The 18,753-nt window shown below is 44.6% G+C and overlaps 1 protein-coding gene across 1 annotated transcript in view; it reads left to right on the forward strand.

Moving 5' to 3' along the window:
• Positions 1-18,753, forward strand: part of DNAH5 (dynein axonemal heavy chain 5) — a 5,853,083-nt gene that overhangs the window by 1,308,611 nt on the left and 4,525,719 nt on the right. The window contains exon 13 of the mRNA XM_085606747.1: positions 11,279-11,364. Coding sequence (XP_085462873.1) covers positions 11,279-11,364 — 86 coding nt within the window. The remainder of the gene's footprint in view (positions 1-11,278; positions 11,365-18,753) is intronic.

Consider the following 18,753-nt stretch of genomic DNA (forward strand, 5'->3'; position numbering starts at 1 on the left):
TGACGGGCTCTCTGGTGGTTTTTATGAAGCCTATCAACACGAACTCGCCCCCTACCTCCTGGAGGTCTATGATGAGGCTCTACAAGGCGGATCACTTTCACCAACAATGCGCGTAGCTATTGTTACGCTACTGCTTAAACCAGATAAGTCCCCCTGCAAATGCCAATCCTATAGGCCATTGTCCCTACTCAATCATGACTATAAAATACTTGCTAAGATACTGGCTACTCGACTGGCATTGCTGGTTAATACCCTCCTATGCCCTTTCCATGCAGGATTCATTCCGGGGTGGTCTACAACGCTTAACCTCCGCACAATCTATTCAGTTATAAACCAAATGGAACCCTCTCTGCCGGCTGCAGGAGTTACGCTGGATGCGGAGAAAGCTTTTGACTTCCTGGAGTGGTCCTTTTTGTATGCTGTAATGCAAACATTAGGCATTCCTATCGGTTTCCTAAAGCTTGTCCACTTACTATATTCCAATCCAGTTGCTCACCTTAAATTAAACAGTACAATTACCTCCCAATTCGCTCTAACACGGGGCACAAGACAGGGGTTCCCGCTGTCACCCCTGGTATTCATAATAGCAATGGACCCATTAGCTCGCCATTTTCAGGAGTGTCACTTACATCATGGACTGCAGTTGCACACAGGACCGCTTGTTTCATCGTTCAATACTGATGATGTGATGCTATTTGTCCGTAAGCCAGCGGACAATTTGCCCTGCTTCTGCGAGAGGTGGTCCGCTTTGGAGTACACTCTGGACTAGTCATCAACTGGACCAAGTCCGAAATATTCCAATTGACACCTGCCACTGTTCCGAGTGACCTCGAATTCCCCATGCGATGGTGCACTGATCCACCTAAATATCTGGGTATCTATCTGCACTGCAGTGCCCCAGAGGTTATCCGGCTGAATTACGGTCCCGCAATTAGTCGATTGGAGACACAAATCGAAAAGTGGACAAAATATCAACTGTCCATCGCTGGTAGGATCGCCAACATTAAAATGGTAATACTACCACGATTTTTATACCTTTTTAAAAATATCTCCATTCCTTTAACGCTGTGCTTTTTTAACACACTCCGATCCCTCTTGATACCCCTGATTTGGGCGGGTAAACAACCACGGGTGAACTGGACCACACTGACCATGCCATTTGAACGGGGAGGATTTGGGGTTCCTGACTTCTATTTATGCTATCTGGTGGCCCAAGTGCACTTTACGTATTACTGGTTCCACCCAGACGCCCGACTTCAATACCTCAAACCCGACAGCTCGCAGATACATCCCCGCTCTTTATCGATGCTGTTGCCACTGGGCCTTCAGCGCTGACCTGCGGAAATTCAAACAGTTCACACGACTCTATTGCAAAGAAACCTCATGCAATGCCATCTTACATGGGGAAAGTTCCCACCCAGTACATCAAATACAGGCCATTCCATACGGTGAATTTGTTAGAGCCAGGAGAAACTGCAGCGAGGAAATGGAATTCCAGAACTGTATTGCTGATATGAGAAACAGGTTCACACGAAGGGAATACAAGCAACACACCATACACAAAGCTGCACTGAGAATTGGTAAAATCAAGAGAGACACCACACTTTGTGCAAGAAACCCGAGTCAGTCACAAACCCAACCAGTCAGATTAATCACAGACTACAATGACATGAGCTTGGTGTTTAGGAAGTGTCTCATCAAGCACAGGTTTGGCGCTCTAGTTTCTCCATGCCTTCAGGATTGTACTATAAATAGCACTTCCTGTTTCTTCCGCATCCGGAAAGCGAAACGGAGCCTATACACACTCCTCGACTACCACAGGTAAGCTTGCCACTAGCGCTCCACGCTATACTCGAACCTATGACTGTGGGGTGATTCCTTCCCTTTTTTTAAAAACCTGAATACATTTTACCCGTCAGGACTTCTTGTAAGACGGACATACATACCCACCCGCTTACAGCATCTGAATCCGGAACTTACGGGGTTAGTGACTTATCCAGAAGCCCCTTCCAAACACCTTGACGCTCTCTATTTACCATTTCGGTCCGTACGAAACCTTTTATAGACCGGGTTGGAATTATCACCGGTTCAGCGTTGAGTTCACATTCTGTTTTGGTATTACTTTATTTTCAGCTTAATTAGACCATGCGTGTTAATTTTCGTTTATAGCTTACCTTTGCAGTCACCCTAATGCCATTACTCCCTGTTTCCTTTCCCCAGCTATCGCACTGTGGGAGACAGTGGAAACTCTGGAGACTATGAGACTTTGTAAACGTATGTCTTTTTATTTGACAGAACAAAGAATAGGTTAGCAGTTCTCTGGGGTTTCTGGTGTCCCTTGGTGATGCCTTCAGGGATCGTCTCCGTCTTTTCACACCGGCACGTCTTTACTCCCAGGGTTGCGGGAGGGCTCAAAAGGAAAAGAAAGGAGCACGTATTAGTGCACGCTTTATCGTCAAGTCTGTGGGGAAGGAAGTGAGGGAGTCACCGTCTCCTGCTCTAGTGACTGTGTGCGGGAAGAGGGGGGAAGCCACCACCAGGGAAAGCTAGGCATAAACAGGGCAGGGTCTACACGTGGAGGATTCTTAGAAGTTTGCCGTCGCGAAGATTTCTCCCCCTTTCTCTGGGGCCGACCCACCCGAATCCCGGATCCCCGGAGACGTGCACGCACCTGTTGCAGCCACGACCCTCCAGGGCCGTGGCGGGGCGATGCGTCCTCCTGTGGGTTTCGGGTCCCGTCCAGCCGGTCGTAATCTGAAGCGCCTCTCTCTAGGAACGCCGGTTCTCTTCCTCTCCTCTCGTTGGGGCTCTTGCTGGCGCGTCTCTCCTTCTCCTGGTCATCGTCGAAGCTTCTCCCAACATCACGGCTTAAAGGGCTCTCAGGGATTGGTGCTTCCGCCTTCCAGGGGGCGTATCCCGTATCTGCAGGGAAATCCTTAAAGGGCCAGGTGTTCTTTTCTCCTCGGGTGCTCTCGACCTCTGTTGTTGGTAGCTGTGGGGGAAAGAGGAGACCGTTAGCCAGAGATGTCTTCTCTTTGGCCCCCCCAGAGTCCGGAGTCTGACACACCCCACCTCCAGAGTCTTCCCGAGTGGGGAGGAGTGGATGCCGGGATAGGAAGTCAGCGTTCGCGTTCTGTGTGCCCTTACAATGGAGGAGCTCAAAAGGGAACGGTTGGAGCGAAAGGAACCACCTCATTACCCGAGGATTATTGCCTTTATTTCTACACATCCACACAAGAGGGGCGTGGTCTGTGTAGAGAGTGAATTGACGCCCTTCGAAGTAATACCTCAACTTCTCTATGGCCCATTTAATGGCGAGGCATTCCTTTTCAATGGTGGGGTAAGACTCCTGCTGAGATATAATATGGGGCGTTCGAGGCCATCCTTCGCTGTCTGGAATTGGACAGCCCCGATACCAACATCGGAGGCATCTGTTTGAAGTATGAAAGGTCGGTTGTGGTCAGGAGAAACAAGTACTGGTCCGCGCGTTATGGCGTCTTTTAATCTTTGGAAAGCTGTTAAGGCCGCGGGTGGTATCTGTGTTTGGAACCGGTTGGGAACCCCCTTTTTTAAGAGATCCGTGGGAGGGGCAGCTATCTCTGCATATTAGGGAATAAATCTCTGATAATAACCTAGGAGTCCCAAGAAGGCCCTGACCTCTTTTTTTTGTGGTGGGAAAAGGGACCTGGGTGATAGCGTTGATCTTTTCTTGTTGTGGTTCGATGCATCCATTCCCTAACAAATACCTAACCTTGGAAAACCCCATTCTGGATTTACGGGAATTTGTGTGTAACCCTGCCTCCTGCAAGGCAGAGCACACTCGTTGGCAATGTTGGAAGTGTTCTTCCCAGGACGAGCTAAAGATAATGATGTCATCCAAATAGGCAGAGGAAAATGCCTTGAGTGGTTGCAGTACTTTGTTCATTAGGCGTTGGAAGGTTGCTGGGGCACCGTGGAGCCCAAAAGGCAACACAGTAAATTCAAAGAGACCATCGGGGGTGATAAAGGCAGTTTTTTCTTGGTCACTCTGGCATAGTGGGATCTGCCAATACCCTTTTGTTAAATCCAAAGTGGATATATATTGTGCTTCTCCTAGCTGTTCAATCAGCTCATCCACCCGAGGTAAGGGGTAGGCATCCAACTTGGAAATTGTATTGACTTGGCGAAAGTCGATACAAAATCTGATGCTACCATCGGGTTTTGGTACCAGAATGATGGGAGAGGCCCAATTGCTATGGGACTGCTGTATCACCCCCATTTTCAACATGTTCTTGATTTCAGTGGATACAGCCTCTCGTCGTCTGGCTGGTATTCGGTAGGGTCTTAGCCGAATTGTTTGATTAGGAGGGTTATCTATGTGGTGTTCGACCAAGGAGGTACGTCCGGGCAGGTCTGAGAAGAGGGATGCAAAGGGAACTAATACTTCTAAAAGAGAGTCCTTTTGAGGGGTTGACAGGTCTTCGTTTACCACCAGAAGGTCTAGGGTGGTTGAGACGAAAGATTGAGGAAGGATTAGATGATTGGCTACAGGGGGGGGGGGCTATCCACTTTTTCAGAAGATTGATATGATAGGCCTGCGTGCGGTGTGGAGTAACCTGTAGTCGGTAGGTAGTATTTCCTATTGAGTCTACCACTAGATAGGGGCTGGTCCACTCGTGTTTTGCTTTACCCAGAGCCGCGGGTAACAATACCAAGGCCCAATCACCTGGTTGGAGAGTCCTCCATTTTTTTCCCTTGTCATATTGCTGTTTGTGTTGGTTTTGGGCTTTTTCGAGGTTTGTCATGGCCAGGTTCCTCAACTTACCCAGGCGGTTCCTTAGGTCCTGGGTGTAGTCTAGGACTGCACTAGAGGCAGTAGTGTCTTTCTCCCAGGCTTCTTTGGTCATCTCTAAGAGTGTTCTGAGTTGTCTGCCATACAACATCGCGAAGGAGGAGCAACCCAGGCTACTCTGTAACTGACCCCGAATACCAAACAGGGCTAAGGGTAGGAGCCTATCCCAGTGTCTCCCTTCTTCTGTTAGCATTTTCCTTAATGTCAGTTTCAGGGTCCCATTATATCGCTCGACCAGGCCGTCGGTCTGGGGGTGATAAACTGATGTACGTAACTGTTGAACATCCAATAGTCTACAAACTTGGGCCATGAGTCTAGAGACAAAAGGGGTCCCTTGGTCGGTTAGTATCTGACGTGGGAAGCCTACCCGTGAGAAGTATTCTAGGAGTTTATCGGCGATTATGGCCGTGGTAGGGGATTTCAGCAGAAAGACCTCGGGGAACCGGGTACAGTGATCCACCAGTACCAAGACGTACTGGTAGCCTTTGCTGGATTTGGGTAGAGGCCCAATTAGATCGATGCCTACCTGTTCAAACGGTTTTCCTATAACGGGGAGGGGTTGGAGAGGGACACCAGGGGGTTTATTGGGATTCTTTTTCTGACATATCTAATATTCCTGGCAGTACCGTTTTATATGTGCGTAGATACCAGGCCAGTAGAAATGTCTTAACAGTGTTTAAGTCGTTTTTTGGGCCCCTGTGTGTCCTGCTAGGAGATGGGAGTGTGCAAAAAAACATATTTGTTCTCAGTATTGCTTTGGTACTAGGAGCTGGGGCTCTTCTTGTACACTTCCTATTCTATTTACTAGGCCATTGGTTATCTGGAAGCAAGGGTACCTGAGGTGATTGGGGTCTTGAGGCAAGCGGGCCTGTTGCCAGGCCTGATGCAAGGTGGGATCATTGAGTTGTGCCCAGCGCAAGCTTTTGTCCCCCTCCCATGGCTCCTGGGTAAAAAGGGCTCTGGGGATTGTTTTGGCGGTTTTAGGAACGGTAGGAGAGAGGCCTACAACCTTTGTCTGTAACAGGGAAAGGAATCGGGGATTATCGGTACCTAAGATAAGCTCCTCAGGTAGTGTCGGTAGAACCCCAACAGTCACTCGGAGGACTGACACGTCCGAGCACTGTAGGGGCAATTCTACAGAGAGATAAGCTTTTACATCCCCATGAACACATCGTATAAACACCTGCTTCCCGTGACACACCTGCCCTGGTTGAACCGAGTCTCCCCTGACTACAGACTGTCTGCATCTGGAATCAAGGAGGGCGGTAACGGGTTTGTGATTGACGGAGAGACTTACATAAAAACAAGTCCCCATTTCCTCGGTGTACAACAGGGGACGGGGTACGTAACTGACGTCCATCGGTTCTTCCGTTCGTGTCTTTGGGCACGTACGGGAAATGTGGCCCCAGTCCCCACACTCGAAACACTGAGGTCCTCAGTTTATGGGGGTTTCCCATCTAGGCTTTACTTGGTCAGGTTCTTTGATAAGGCGAAGGGGTTTTTGTGGAGCAGGCAAGGGCCTTGTGTGTTTCTCTGTCTCCCACGAGGATCCTCTGACCTGAGCCCTAGAGAAGGAAGCGGCCATTTCGACAGCCTGTTCTGGGCTGAGGTTGTTATGTTGTCGAAGCCATCGCTGAGTGGGGTATGGCAACGCCTCGATGAATTGTAAGTATATAGCGTTCATGACTTGTTCTTTCGTGTTTACCTCCGGTTTGAGCCACTTATCCGCGGCTATCTTCAGCTTAAAATAAAGGGTTTTCACCGAATCCCCGGGAGACCCCCTTTCTTTACGAAAGCGTAACCGGTAGGTCTCAGCGTCAAGGCCAAGGTGATCAAGAATGATGGCCTTGACTTCTTTGTGGGGGGTGACCCCAGCGGGGTTAGCCACCTGGTAAGCTGCCTGGGTGTTCCCCGTTAAGAGGGGCGCCAGAAAAAATGGCCATTTGGCCACTGGCCAACCCGACGCCCTTGCTGCCCTTTCGAAATTCAACAGGAAGGCGTCGGGGTCTTCGCCCGCTACATATTTCTGGAGTGCAACCGTAGGGACAGAAGCCATGGTCTTGTTAGTCTTTTGGCCAGCAGAAGGATGGGCTGCTTCCTCCCCAACCCGCAATATGGCCTCCATCTGTCCCTTCATGAGGTCCTTAAACATTTCACGGTCCGCCTGCACCGATGTGAGTTGCCTTTCTACAACCCACTCCAGTTTTTTCTGTCCCTCAACCATATGTTGTATTAAGTTCTCCATTTCCGGGCTCCCAATGGAGGGTACGGACCGGGCAGAAACACCACGTATCAGTGGGAGACAGTGGAAACTCTGGAGACTATGAGACTTTGTAAACGTATGTCTTTTTATTTGACAGACCAAAGAATAGGTTAGCAGTTCTCCGGGGTGTCTGGTGTCCCTTGGTGATGCCTTCAGGGATCGTCTCCGTCTTTTCACACCGGCACGTCTTTACTCCCAGGGTTGCGGGAGGACTCAAAAGGAAAAGAAAGGAGCACGTATTAGTGCACGCTTTATCGTCAAGCTTGTGGGGAAGGCAGTGAGGGAGTCACCGTCTCCTGCTCTAGTGACTGAGTGCAGGAAGAGGGGGGAAGCCACCACCAGGAAAAGCTAGGCAAAAACAGGGCAGGGTCTACACGTGGAGGATTCTTAGAAGTTTGCCGTCGTGTAGATTTCCCCCCCTTTCTCTGGGGCCGACAAACCCACCCGACTCCCGGATCCCCGGAGACGTGCACACACCTGTTGCAGCCATGACCCTCCAGGGCCGTGGTGGGGCGATGCGTCCTCTTGTGGGTTTCGGGTCCCGTCCAGCCGGTCGTCGTTTGGAGCGCCTCTCTCTAGGAACGCCGGTTCTCCTCCTCTCCTCTCGTCGGGGCTCTTGCTGGCGCGTCTCTCCTTCTCCCGGTCGTCGACGACGCTTCTCCCAATGTCACGGCTTAAAGGGCTCTCAGGGATTGGTGCTTCCGCCTTCCAGGGGGCGTATCCTGTATCTGCAGGGAAATCCTTAAAGGGCCAGGTGTTCTTTTCTCCTCGGGTGCTCTCGACCTCTGTTGTTGGTAGCTGTGGGGGAAAGAGGAGACCGCTAGCCAGAGATGTCCTCTCTTTGGCCCCCCCCAGAGTCCGGAGTCTGACACGCATGTTACTATTCTTTGACAATTCAGGTAGTTATTCTTGAGGATCACATGTTAATTTTTTTTTTTTACTGTTTCCCTTCTTGCGCTACCCTGCATGTGCTATATTTAGCTTTGCGTAGGACTATTTTCCGTAGTGCTTGCGTACTCAGCCTCATTTGGCACGCTTTCCTGAAGTAACTTCCCTCTCCTTTTGAGATCCTGCTACCACTTCTCTCCTGAAACTTTGGAAACCTCCCCCTCTCTCTCTATTCAGACTTACCAATATTTATTACGGGTTACGAATGCTGTAAATTCGCACCCTGTTTCATTATGCTTTAACCTGACGGAGTAACTATTCACATCAAGTCACTATGTCTTCACTTACCCTCACGTTGCTCCACTGGCGCCACATTTTGCATAGGAATACATTGAAAATGTTTATGACCCTCCCGTGTTGTGTGTTTTGTTTTATTGTTATTATTTTTATCTTCCATTTTGTACCCTTTTACGTTCACTTTCCCCACAAGACTTTTCTCTTCCGTTTGCTGTGAAGTCACTAGATTGTGTCTTTCTCGCATTCTCATAGGGTTTCCACACTAGAATGGTGCTTTCTATTACGCACATAGGTCAACCTTTATGTTCATTAAACAATGGGCCGATTTCCTTGTACTATACTACACCTCTTATGTCTTTCCCAGCCCTGAAGAGTCACGGGGTAATCCCCAGGTGACGAAACATGTGTCGGCTGGTTTTCTTAATTTTTCCTATTTCAAGAACCATATAAAAAGATTCTACATAAATAAACTACTGGTGTCGGATGTCGGCCCCTACATGTTTTCATATGAAGAACCATAACTGTGTGCTGTTACCCAGAACCCATTACTCTGAACATAACTCTGAAGCGTGTGCCCGGGACTTGGTCTCAGTTCACACGACATGTTGGGCGTGGTCTAAACTTCAGAGATATCTGCAATACAAGTCCTTATATTCACCACATATACCCTTGGTAGACAATCCATGGGTTCCCCCTGCCATGGAAGCACTCACCAAGCGAACACTGCAATCACATAGCATAGGTTCACCAAACTAGGAGACTCCATGATGCTAGACCCTGCTCAACAGCTGAACTGACCTTGCGGGGTACTGCGACATATATGGACAGTTTCTTATTACATAGAACACATACAGGCACATGCATCAACCACAAAACCGGTCGCAAACGGGCAGATTCTCAGAATCTGCCCCTTTGCGACCGGTATTTTTGCATTTGGGATGCATCATCCCAAATGCAAAAATCGCTATTGAAGGAATCTCAAAATAGTGATTCCTTAAATAGCGATTGCATTTAAGGAATCCCTAATTGAGATTCCTTAAATGCAATGCATGAAAGTTTTAAAAATAGCGCTTTCGCTACTAGCGGGAGCAAATTACCATGAAGCTGGACTTCATGGTAATTTGCTAAAACTTAGAAAAATGCACTTATATGCATTTTTCTAAGTTTCACGTTGCACACACACATGCCCTTAGAGCATGTGTGTATGCAACATGTGTGCAGAGTACAAATACATGGGTGCAATAGGGTGTCATTTTGACACCCTTGCACCCTAGAAATTGCGGGAGCAATTTGCGAGTACCTACTGGTACTCGCAAATTGCTCCCGCAATCTCCAATGCATTCCTATGGGCCTGGAGGCCCATAGGAATGAATGGGAAGCCATTCATTAATTGCGAAACGCAATTTGTGAGTCGCAATTAATGAATGTTAAGGAATCGCTATTTTAATAGCGATTCCTACATGCATAGGCTTTTGCGAGTCCTTAATTGCGAGTCCTTAATATTCTCAATTAAGGACTCGCAAAAGCTTTTCTTGATGCATGTGCCAGGTAGTTCTTAGTTGAAGACCCTCCCCAACGCCTTGACTGAACCAGATGAATTTCCCCCACTTACATTACTCATAAAATCGCCTGATAGTACTCATTTGGTGTCTCATATCTACCATTTATCGCTTTCTCTTCGTCCGCCTGTGGGTGTTAAAGCACGACTGGCCTGGAAGCGAGACTTTGAACTTACTATTACTGATGACATTTGGAATTACTGTTGTTCCCAAACATGCTACATTTCCGGAAACTATAGGTGTAAGCTGCTACATTTTAAATATCTTCATAGTGCGTATGTCACCCCTAAGCTGCTAGCAAAAATGAATCCTTCAGTACCCAACGCATTTTGGAGGTGTGGGGCTCCGGATGCTGATTTTCCACACTTAGTGTGGCATTGCACTCCAGTGAACACTTACTGGGGGGAGGTATTCTAGCAGCTATCCATTATTGTGGAACACTCTATATCCCCAAATATATTAACAGCCCTTTTGGGGTATGTGAAGCCATTGAAGATTCTCGGCAATTGCGTTATTGGTGGCTAAATGGCAGGTATCCTTACATTGGGGGGGAATGCGAACACCGAGGATACGAGACTGTACCAGAGACCTCACTTATTGTGATACCATGATGCCACACTTCTACCTGTCACTTCCCATCCCCATGACTATTGGCAACCACTCAAAAGCTATTTACAAACTCACTTTACTGACGACGATTGATATGGTTATCGCCTTATATAGGTAGTGTATTACCCCCAGTTGGACCTGGGAGTAGTCACATACTGATAGGTATGGGACCTACAGGAAATACACATGAGTGCGCAATAGCAATGTATTATGATGATAAGCCGAGAGATCACTGTGCTGTATTTATTGCTTGAATATTTTTCTATTCACTTGCTGCTCATGGTAACTGGTTTTTTTTTCTTTTCTCTTTTGTATTGAGTTGATTGCAAGAGAAATGTTATCTATTTAAAATATGTGCGTGCCTGGCCCGGCTTTTCACGGGCCATAGCCATGTTTAATCCCAACTTGGCTGTAATGTTTCTTTGAAGAAATGCAATAAAAAAAATTAAAAAAAGATATGCCCTAATATAATTGTAGCTCTTTGTGATTGGGACATAGCTGCAAAACTCAACAGCTCAAATGGAATACTGTTAAACTTGGAAAAGTGACTAGGGCTGCATTTTTTGCAATCCTCAAAATGACTTCGGAACCATTGAAAGGTAACCAATTTTGTGGGTCATCCAGGGGTTTGGATGCTGAACAGGAATTGGGCATCCACAATCAATATTTGTGCAGTTGTTTTTCAATTGTCTGGTTCCTACTGGTTTAAGCATTTAGAAAATTGTTCTAAAATGCACCTAATATTGGAATGTGCCTGCTAATGCTTTAATATAAAAATACTTGGATTCCAAAAGTTAGTTATATAATTGTTATGATTTTTTTTATTTTTAGAATCAGTTAAAAACATTCATGGATGCTACATTTGAAAAGATTCACAATACAGAAAGAGCTTTGGCTATGCTGAAGAAATTTGAACGGTAAATAGTTATACAATGTTTTATGTATTACCTGTGCTTGCCCTGTTGTATTTACAAATATACAAAATCAGCTGTAAGAAATGTAACGTTAATGAAAAACTTACTAGCTAGGAGACCGTTTTGTTCAACAGTATAGACGTTTTTCCTTAGCAAACTAACGCATGAACATTTTCAAACTAATGGCTTCTAAAGCACGGTACGTGCGTGAGGGCAATGATATTAGACTAGCAAACAGGTGACTGGTGATCTTTGAAATGGGTTGGCTGCAATAACACCTGTCCTGAATTCCAGCAGGTCAACCTAACTAACTTTACGAAGGGTCGAGGCGTTTTTCCCCCCAAGAAAATTTTGGAAAAATTTGGAGTCACATAGTGTATTTTAAAACATAATTTTAACATCAATTTGCTTTAAAGCCATAGGCTCTGATAGGTCACTCATTAAATAATCAAGTACCTTCATGATGTGGCAGGACAGGAAACAATGAAAGAGTTGATCCCATTTTTTGCAAAACGTGCATACCCCCCCCCCCCCCCACCCGTATGTCAATAATTACCTTCATTGGGCAACAGTCAGCATTTTGTCAGGGGTGCCTCCATATCCCATGGTTGCCCCCTTATGCCACGAATTGTATAAAATATGCAAGTGCCAGAATTCTGCTATTGAATACACCCATGTACCATCGGTGACGCAGACAACAGAAATTTCTTCAAAGCATTTAGTCAAAGTTGCTTGCCCTTCACCCTCCCGAAAATGCCATGATTGTCCTCCCTAATAGTAAGAACTACCTCTAGAACGTCAGCCCCAGCATTTGCAACGAGTGTCCTGTATGTCAAGAATCACCTCCAATATGCCAGCGCCAGCCGCAGACTCACCTCACTCACGCTCACTTATATTCACTCCCTCACATTCCTTCACACTTACTCATTCTCCATCCCCCTCACACTGCTTCACACTCGTTCCGATTCCTTTTTACTCACTTAGTCACCCTCACTTACACATGAACTCTCTCATTCTCAGTCAGTCTCACTTTTTGTCCCACATTCTAACTCAACGGCATTTGCTTCTTCTCATTCACTACATATCCCTCTCTTTCACACAGGCTCACACAAACACATGCTCTCTCGCACAAACATTCACATTCACACCCACACTCCAACGCACGCATTCTCTCATTCATTCTCATTCACCCTTACAATCTTACTCTCTCATTCTCACTCATTTTGACTCACTGATTGAATTGTATCCCCAAGTATAGGAAGCCGTTCACGTCAAAATTACAGATCTCCATATACGACACCTTCTGAAATGCATATCGTGTTGCAAAATGATTATGACACACACCAGAATGAATATAATATCTCTCAAGGTAAATATGATACCTGGCAGAGTGAATCTGACTTGAACCAAAACAAATATGAAACCTGTCAGAGTGAATATACCACTTAGTGAGTAATATGAATAACACACACTCTGAATTGAATAAGAGATATATTGAAATATACATCAATGATACTTTAATGAATATGGCCTTCACTATAAACAATATAGCAGTCAGTGAAACAAATACAATATGCATCAAAAAGAATGTGACATTCCTTGAAATGACTGACATATTCCAAGAGGAAAATGACATACATTAAAATGAATATGACAGATTGAAATGAAAATAAGTTACTGAAATGAATATATTGTATTGTGAAAAGAATATAATGCATATTGAAATTGTAATAGCATACACTGAAATGAAAATAACACATGTTGCAATGAATATAAATTGAGTTGAAATAAATATTACCTAGATTGCAATGAATATGAGATATATAGAAAGGAATAGGAGATGATTTCAAATGAATATGGCTTGTGTTGTAATAAATATAAGCCCCATTGTACTAAAATGGCATGCATTGAAATTAATATGATACATATTCAAATGAATATGATCTATGTTAAAATGGATAAGTTGCATCTTAAAATGAATATGACAAGTGTTAATATGAATATGACGTCTATTGAAATCAATATAATATTGATTGAAAAAAACCTAACACATGTTAAAATTAATATGAAATGAGTTGAAATGAATATAAGGTCCATTGAAATGAATTTGACACGTTTTAAAATGAATACAAGTAACATCAAAATGGACATGACATTTATCAAAATGAATACAGCTTGTTTTGAAAGTAATTTGATACACATTGACATGATTATGATACGTGTTGAAATGGATATGATTCATGTTAAAATTAATATAAGAGTTGGTATTTTGAATGAGACATCCATGGAAAGGAATATGATATATCCTAAGATGAATAGGACATGCATTGAAATTAATATGAGCCCCATTGAAATTGATTCAAAATGGCTTAAAATGGCTGAAAATAAAATGAAACCTGTTAAAATGAATATGTTATGCTTGGAAATTCATATGAGATACATCAAAATGAATATTTCATGTATTGAAATTGATATGACCTATGTTTAAATGGATGTGACCCATGTTAAAATTGATATGACAGGTGTTAAGCTGAGTCTGACATCCATTGAAATGAATATGACATTTATTGAAAGGAATATGACACATGTTAAGATGAATATGAACCAATAATATAGTCATTTCCCACATCAAAGTTATTCAAAAAATAATTCATTTTTATTCAAGGATTATGATCATTATCATTTCTTTTTAAAACACAGAATTGTAAACACAATTTGGTCTTGACAGCACAGCCGACGCGTTTCGTCCTAGAAACGGACTTTTTCAGGGCATGTGAAGGATGCAACAATCAATCAATCCCATACAGCATGAGCTAATATAATGCCAGAGTCATAGATTCTGTGGAAGTTTCCCTTTGTTTTGTAAGTCGGTTGAGAGTATAATGGAGCTTGAAGTTCTATAAGATCACCATAGTTTTCCAAAGGCTGACCAAGTCACGTCATTTAAGATTTATTCTTGTTTTATAAAACCGAGAAATAACAGTCTTCACAGTCAATATTTAGCTGCGAAGAACACCCAAAGATCTGGTAATAACGGCAAGCGGGCAGTGAGGAATTATACTCTCAACCGACTTACAAAACAAAGGGAAACTTCCACAGAATCTACGACTCTGGCATTATATTAGCTCATGCTGTATGGGATTGATTGATTGTTGCATCCTTCACATGCCCTGAAGAAGTCCGTTTCTAGGACGAAACGCGTCGGCTTTGCTGTCAAGACCAAATTGTGTTTACAATTCTGTGTTTTAAAAAGAAATGATAATGATCATAATCCTTGAATAAAAATGAATTATTTTTTGAATAACTTTGATGTGGGAAATGACTATATTATTGTTTTTCCTGAACGTTTGGTTTGTGGTGCACCTTTGCTAGTGTTTTGAAACTGTTAGGTCCCCTTAGGGGATTTGCATGGTTACAGTGGGTGCGATTCAGTGTGCACACATACCCCCAGCAACCACATGGGAATAAAGATATACAAGGGATAGCAGATTAGGTGCTGGTCTATAGAGGGCTCCACTGTTGGGTGTGTTTCATGCCATTTTGTTTGCATGAATATGAACCACTTTAAAATTAATATGACACTTGTTGAAATTAATAGGGCCACATCAAAATGAATATGACATTTATTAAAATGAATATGGCATTTTATTTTAAATGAATAAGAAACTATCTGAGATAAACTTAGCATTCTTCGAAATTAATAAGCACATATCGAAATGAAACAAGCCATGTTCAAATGAATATGACCCCTGTTCAAATGAATATGGCTTGCAATGAACTTATGTTGATTTGCTTTAAAATTAATTTTACATATTGAAATGAATATTACATATTCTGAAAATATATATTTAGGACTACACTGAATTAACTTAAATTAATATAACACACATTTAACAGAATATAAAACAAGGAACCAGCCTTTACCCTGCATCCGTTACATGCATCCATTTGCAATGCAGGTAAATATTTCTACATTTGTTACACCGTACTTATCACATTGGTAAGTATTTTTGCAAATAACATCATTTTTTTATGTGAGTGTAGGGAAAAAGGGAGGTAAGGATGAGTTTAGGGTTTAGAGGCGGTTAGAGGTAAAGGGAGGTAAGAATAATTTTTGATTTTAGGGGTGGGTAAAAGTAAAGGGAGGTAATGGTGATTTTAGGGTTTAGGAAGGGGGTAGAGGTAAAAGGAGGTAATGAATAATAAAGGGTTCTCACGTGCAAATTAAAAAGAAAACACACACGCATATAAATCCGTGGGCACACATATGGATATATCTTTATTCTTTCAGGATTAGAGTGCATCTAACTTATGTAAAAGAGGAAGCAGTGAACTCTGGGTAGTTCCCAAGTTTACATGGAATGCAGATCCTTTCTATGGAGCACTCTACACCACCACCAATTCTGCTTACCTCAAATGTCCATTAATCTAGTAAAGTTTTAAAGCATAGGATTTGTACAGTTCCATCCACTCCAAGCTAGAAAGTGACTAAGGGCCTTGTTAGAACTGGGGGTCTCTAGTTGGCAGAGGTAGGTACCTTTGACCAAATAGGGACCCTTGCTTCTAGTCAGGGTAAGGGGGTACACTTCTAAAATAACCCCTGATCACCCCCTTGGTAGTTTGGCACGAGCAGACAGGCTTATCTCAGAGGCAGTGTGTAAAGCATTTGTGAACACATACTGTAATACAGTGAAAACACTACAAATAGACACCACACCAGATTAGAAAAATAAGTAATCTTTACTAGACTTAACACAAGACCAAATAACAAAAATCCACAATACTGTACTCAAAAATAGACTTTAAAACGGTAGAAATAGCTTTGTTCAATGTAGATGGTAAATGCGACACTTTACTCTCAAAGTACCTTGGATGTGTCACGCAATACAAACAAAAGGGTAGCAGGGAAGGTGATGCGTCGGTTCCTTGTTTCGGGGAAGCTGATGCGTCTGTTCCTTACTGCAGCGCAGGAGAGGTGATGCGTCGGTTCCTTACCGGAGAAGAGGTGATGCGTCGGTTTCTTAATGTGATCCAGTGCGATGCGACAAGATGGTGCCTCGATGCAATGCGACGATCCGGTGCGATGCGAGAAAATGGCGTCTTGATGCGCTGTGACAACGTTGAATGCGATGCGTGCACGCCCGACAGCCGTGCGGTGAACACGGTAACTTCTGAGCCGCGACAGGCCCTGCGACACCCTTCTCGGGGGATGCACTGGCGACCACTGCGGCAGCGACACGCTTCTCCGGTGATGCGACAAGCTTCGTCGATGATGCGACGGCGAACAGCTGCAGCGGCGGCACGCTTCTTCGGTGATGTGATGGCAACTGCTGCGGCGGCGACACACTTCTTCCTCGTTACGTTGCGCTTCCAGCAACTCGCAGTCTTCTCAGAGGGCCCAAACAACAGCAGGCACCTCTCTGCAGGCAGAATTCCACAGCAAGGGAATTCAGGGGAGCTGGTGGTGAAAGCTTGTATACCTGAGACTTTAGGCAGGAGGCAAGCTCAGTTCAAGCCCTTGGAGATTCTTCTTCAAGATTGCAAAAGTACACACAAAGTTCCTTTTCTCCTTTCCTTGGCAAATAAAGTAACCACTGCAGGCCAACCCCAACAGCACAGCACAGGGGCAGTCTCCTCCTTCAGGTTCCTTGGTTCTTCTCCTTGGCAAAGGGTCGTATTGATTCCCAGAAGTGATCTAAAGTTCTGGGGTCTGGGTCCCCCCTTTTATACACTAAAATCCTTTGTCTCTGAAGGCAGAGAGTGTCTATACCTAGTTTAAGTCAGTTCTGTGCAGTCCTGGAGCACTTTTTTACAGGACTCCTTCTTTCCTTTGACAGTGTGGGCCAGGGACATCAGACGCTCCACAGGAGGTGGAGCCAGCATTGTGGAAGGCAGGCACAGCCCTAATCAGGCTCAGGTGCAACTCCTACCACCACTCTACATGTAGCTAGGGCTATTCAATCCTGTGCTGACTCACCCTGTCTCATGGAATCCCCCAGCCCCTGTCACTCACAAACCAGACATGGAATACACAACCTAGCAGAGGCAGACTTGTACAGTTAGGCAAGAAAATACCTTTTTACTAAAAGTGGTATTTTCAAACACAGATTTTTTAATTTTTTTTTTAGAGAGTTTTATATAGCGCAAACTTGACCCGAAACGGGTATCAGAGTGCTTTACATAGCACCAGTTGCGTTACATTAGGACTCATTCATTTTTGTTAGGCACGGGGAGATTAAGTGATTTGCCCTGAATCACAGGATGTTCAGCGTCGTTGCCGAGACTTGAACCTAGTTCCCGAGATTCGAGGTCGACCGCCCTAGCCATTAGGCCAACTCCTCTCCCCTCTTACCTGTTAAAACCAACTTCACTAAAAGATGTATTTTATCATTCTGAGTTCAGGCATACTAAACTCAAATTTCTACCTAGTTCCCTGAGTCAGTTAGGATTATAAGATATTATAATCAAACTGCCCATTCTGGCCTATAGGGAATAGGTAGCCTTGCAATAGTGAAAAACGAAAATGGCTGTAATTCACTATTAGGACATGCCACACACACCAGGGCATGTCCTACCTTTTACACACAATGCATCCTGCCCTTCGGCCTACTTTAGGGGTGACTAAAATGTAGAAAAGGGAAGGTTTAGGGACTGGTAAGTGGGTGCACTTGCCAAATCGACATGGCAGTCACAGACTGCGCACAGGCTCTGCAATGGCAGGCCCGAGACACACTTTACAAGCTGCTTCTGTGGGTGGCAGAACCAGTGCTGCAAGCCCACCAGCAAAAGACACACAATTGATGGACGGAATGCAGAACAAATCAAAACATTCACCCTCAGTCAAGAGATCTGTGCTAAATCCATCATTCTTTTGCTCACCATGCCACCCCAGTTTAGACTTGGCCATATGCAAATCAGTCTTGACCCTGTGCCTCATGGGAACAGTCCAGCCCGAACTGCCAAGCCAGGTCCTCCCTGGACCGGAAACAAGCATCCTAGGACCGGTTTCGGGGTTTCACCCCTCTTCAGCCAGGATAGCTTGATTCCAGTGGCACAGTGAGCCCAGGACCCATGTCTGGGCATACCTGGCGCACTTAGGGCTAGAAAGCAAAAGACACACCAGCAGCATTTGATTTACAAGCCCTGGGCACACATGGTCCACTGTACTAGGGTCTGACAGGTAAATCAAATGAACCAATCATGGAGTCACTAATCCAATACAATACTTTACAATAGGGAGCACTCGCACTGTGGCACTGAATAGCAGTGGCACAGTGCCCAAAGAATCTAGACCGGCAAAACATACAGCAAAAATACAGGAGGCAACAGCAAAAAATGGAAGAGAGACCCACCCCAATGGTGCCAGGTCTAACATGTGTCGCCTCCAGCTGA

This window comes from Triturus cristatus, chromosome 5_2 (assembly GCF_964204655.1).
Source record: "Triturus cristatus chromosome 5_2, aTriCri1.1, whole genome shotgun sequence".
NCBI classification, from domain to species: Eukaryota; Metazoa; Chordata; class Amphibia; order Caudata; family Salamandridae; genus Triturus; species Triturus cristatus.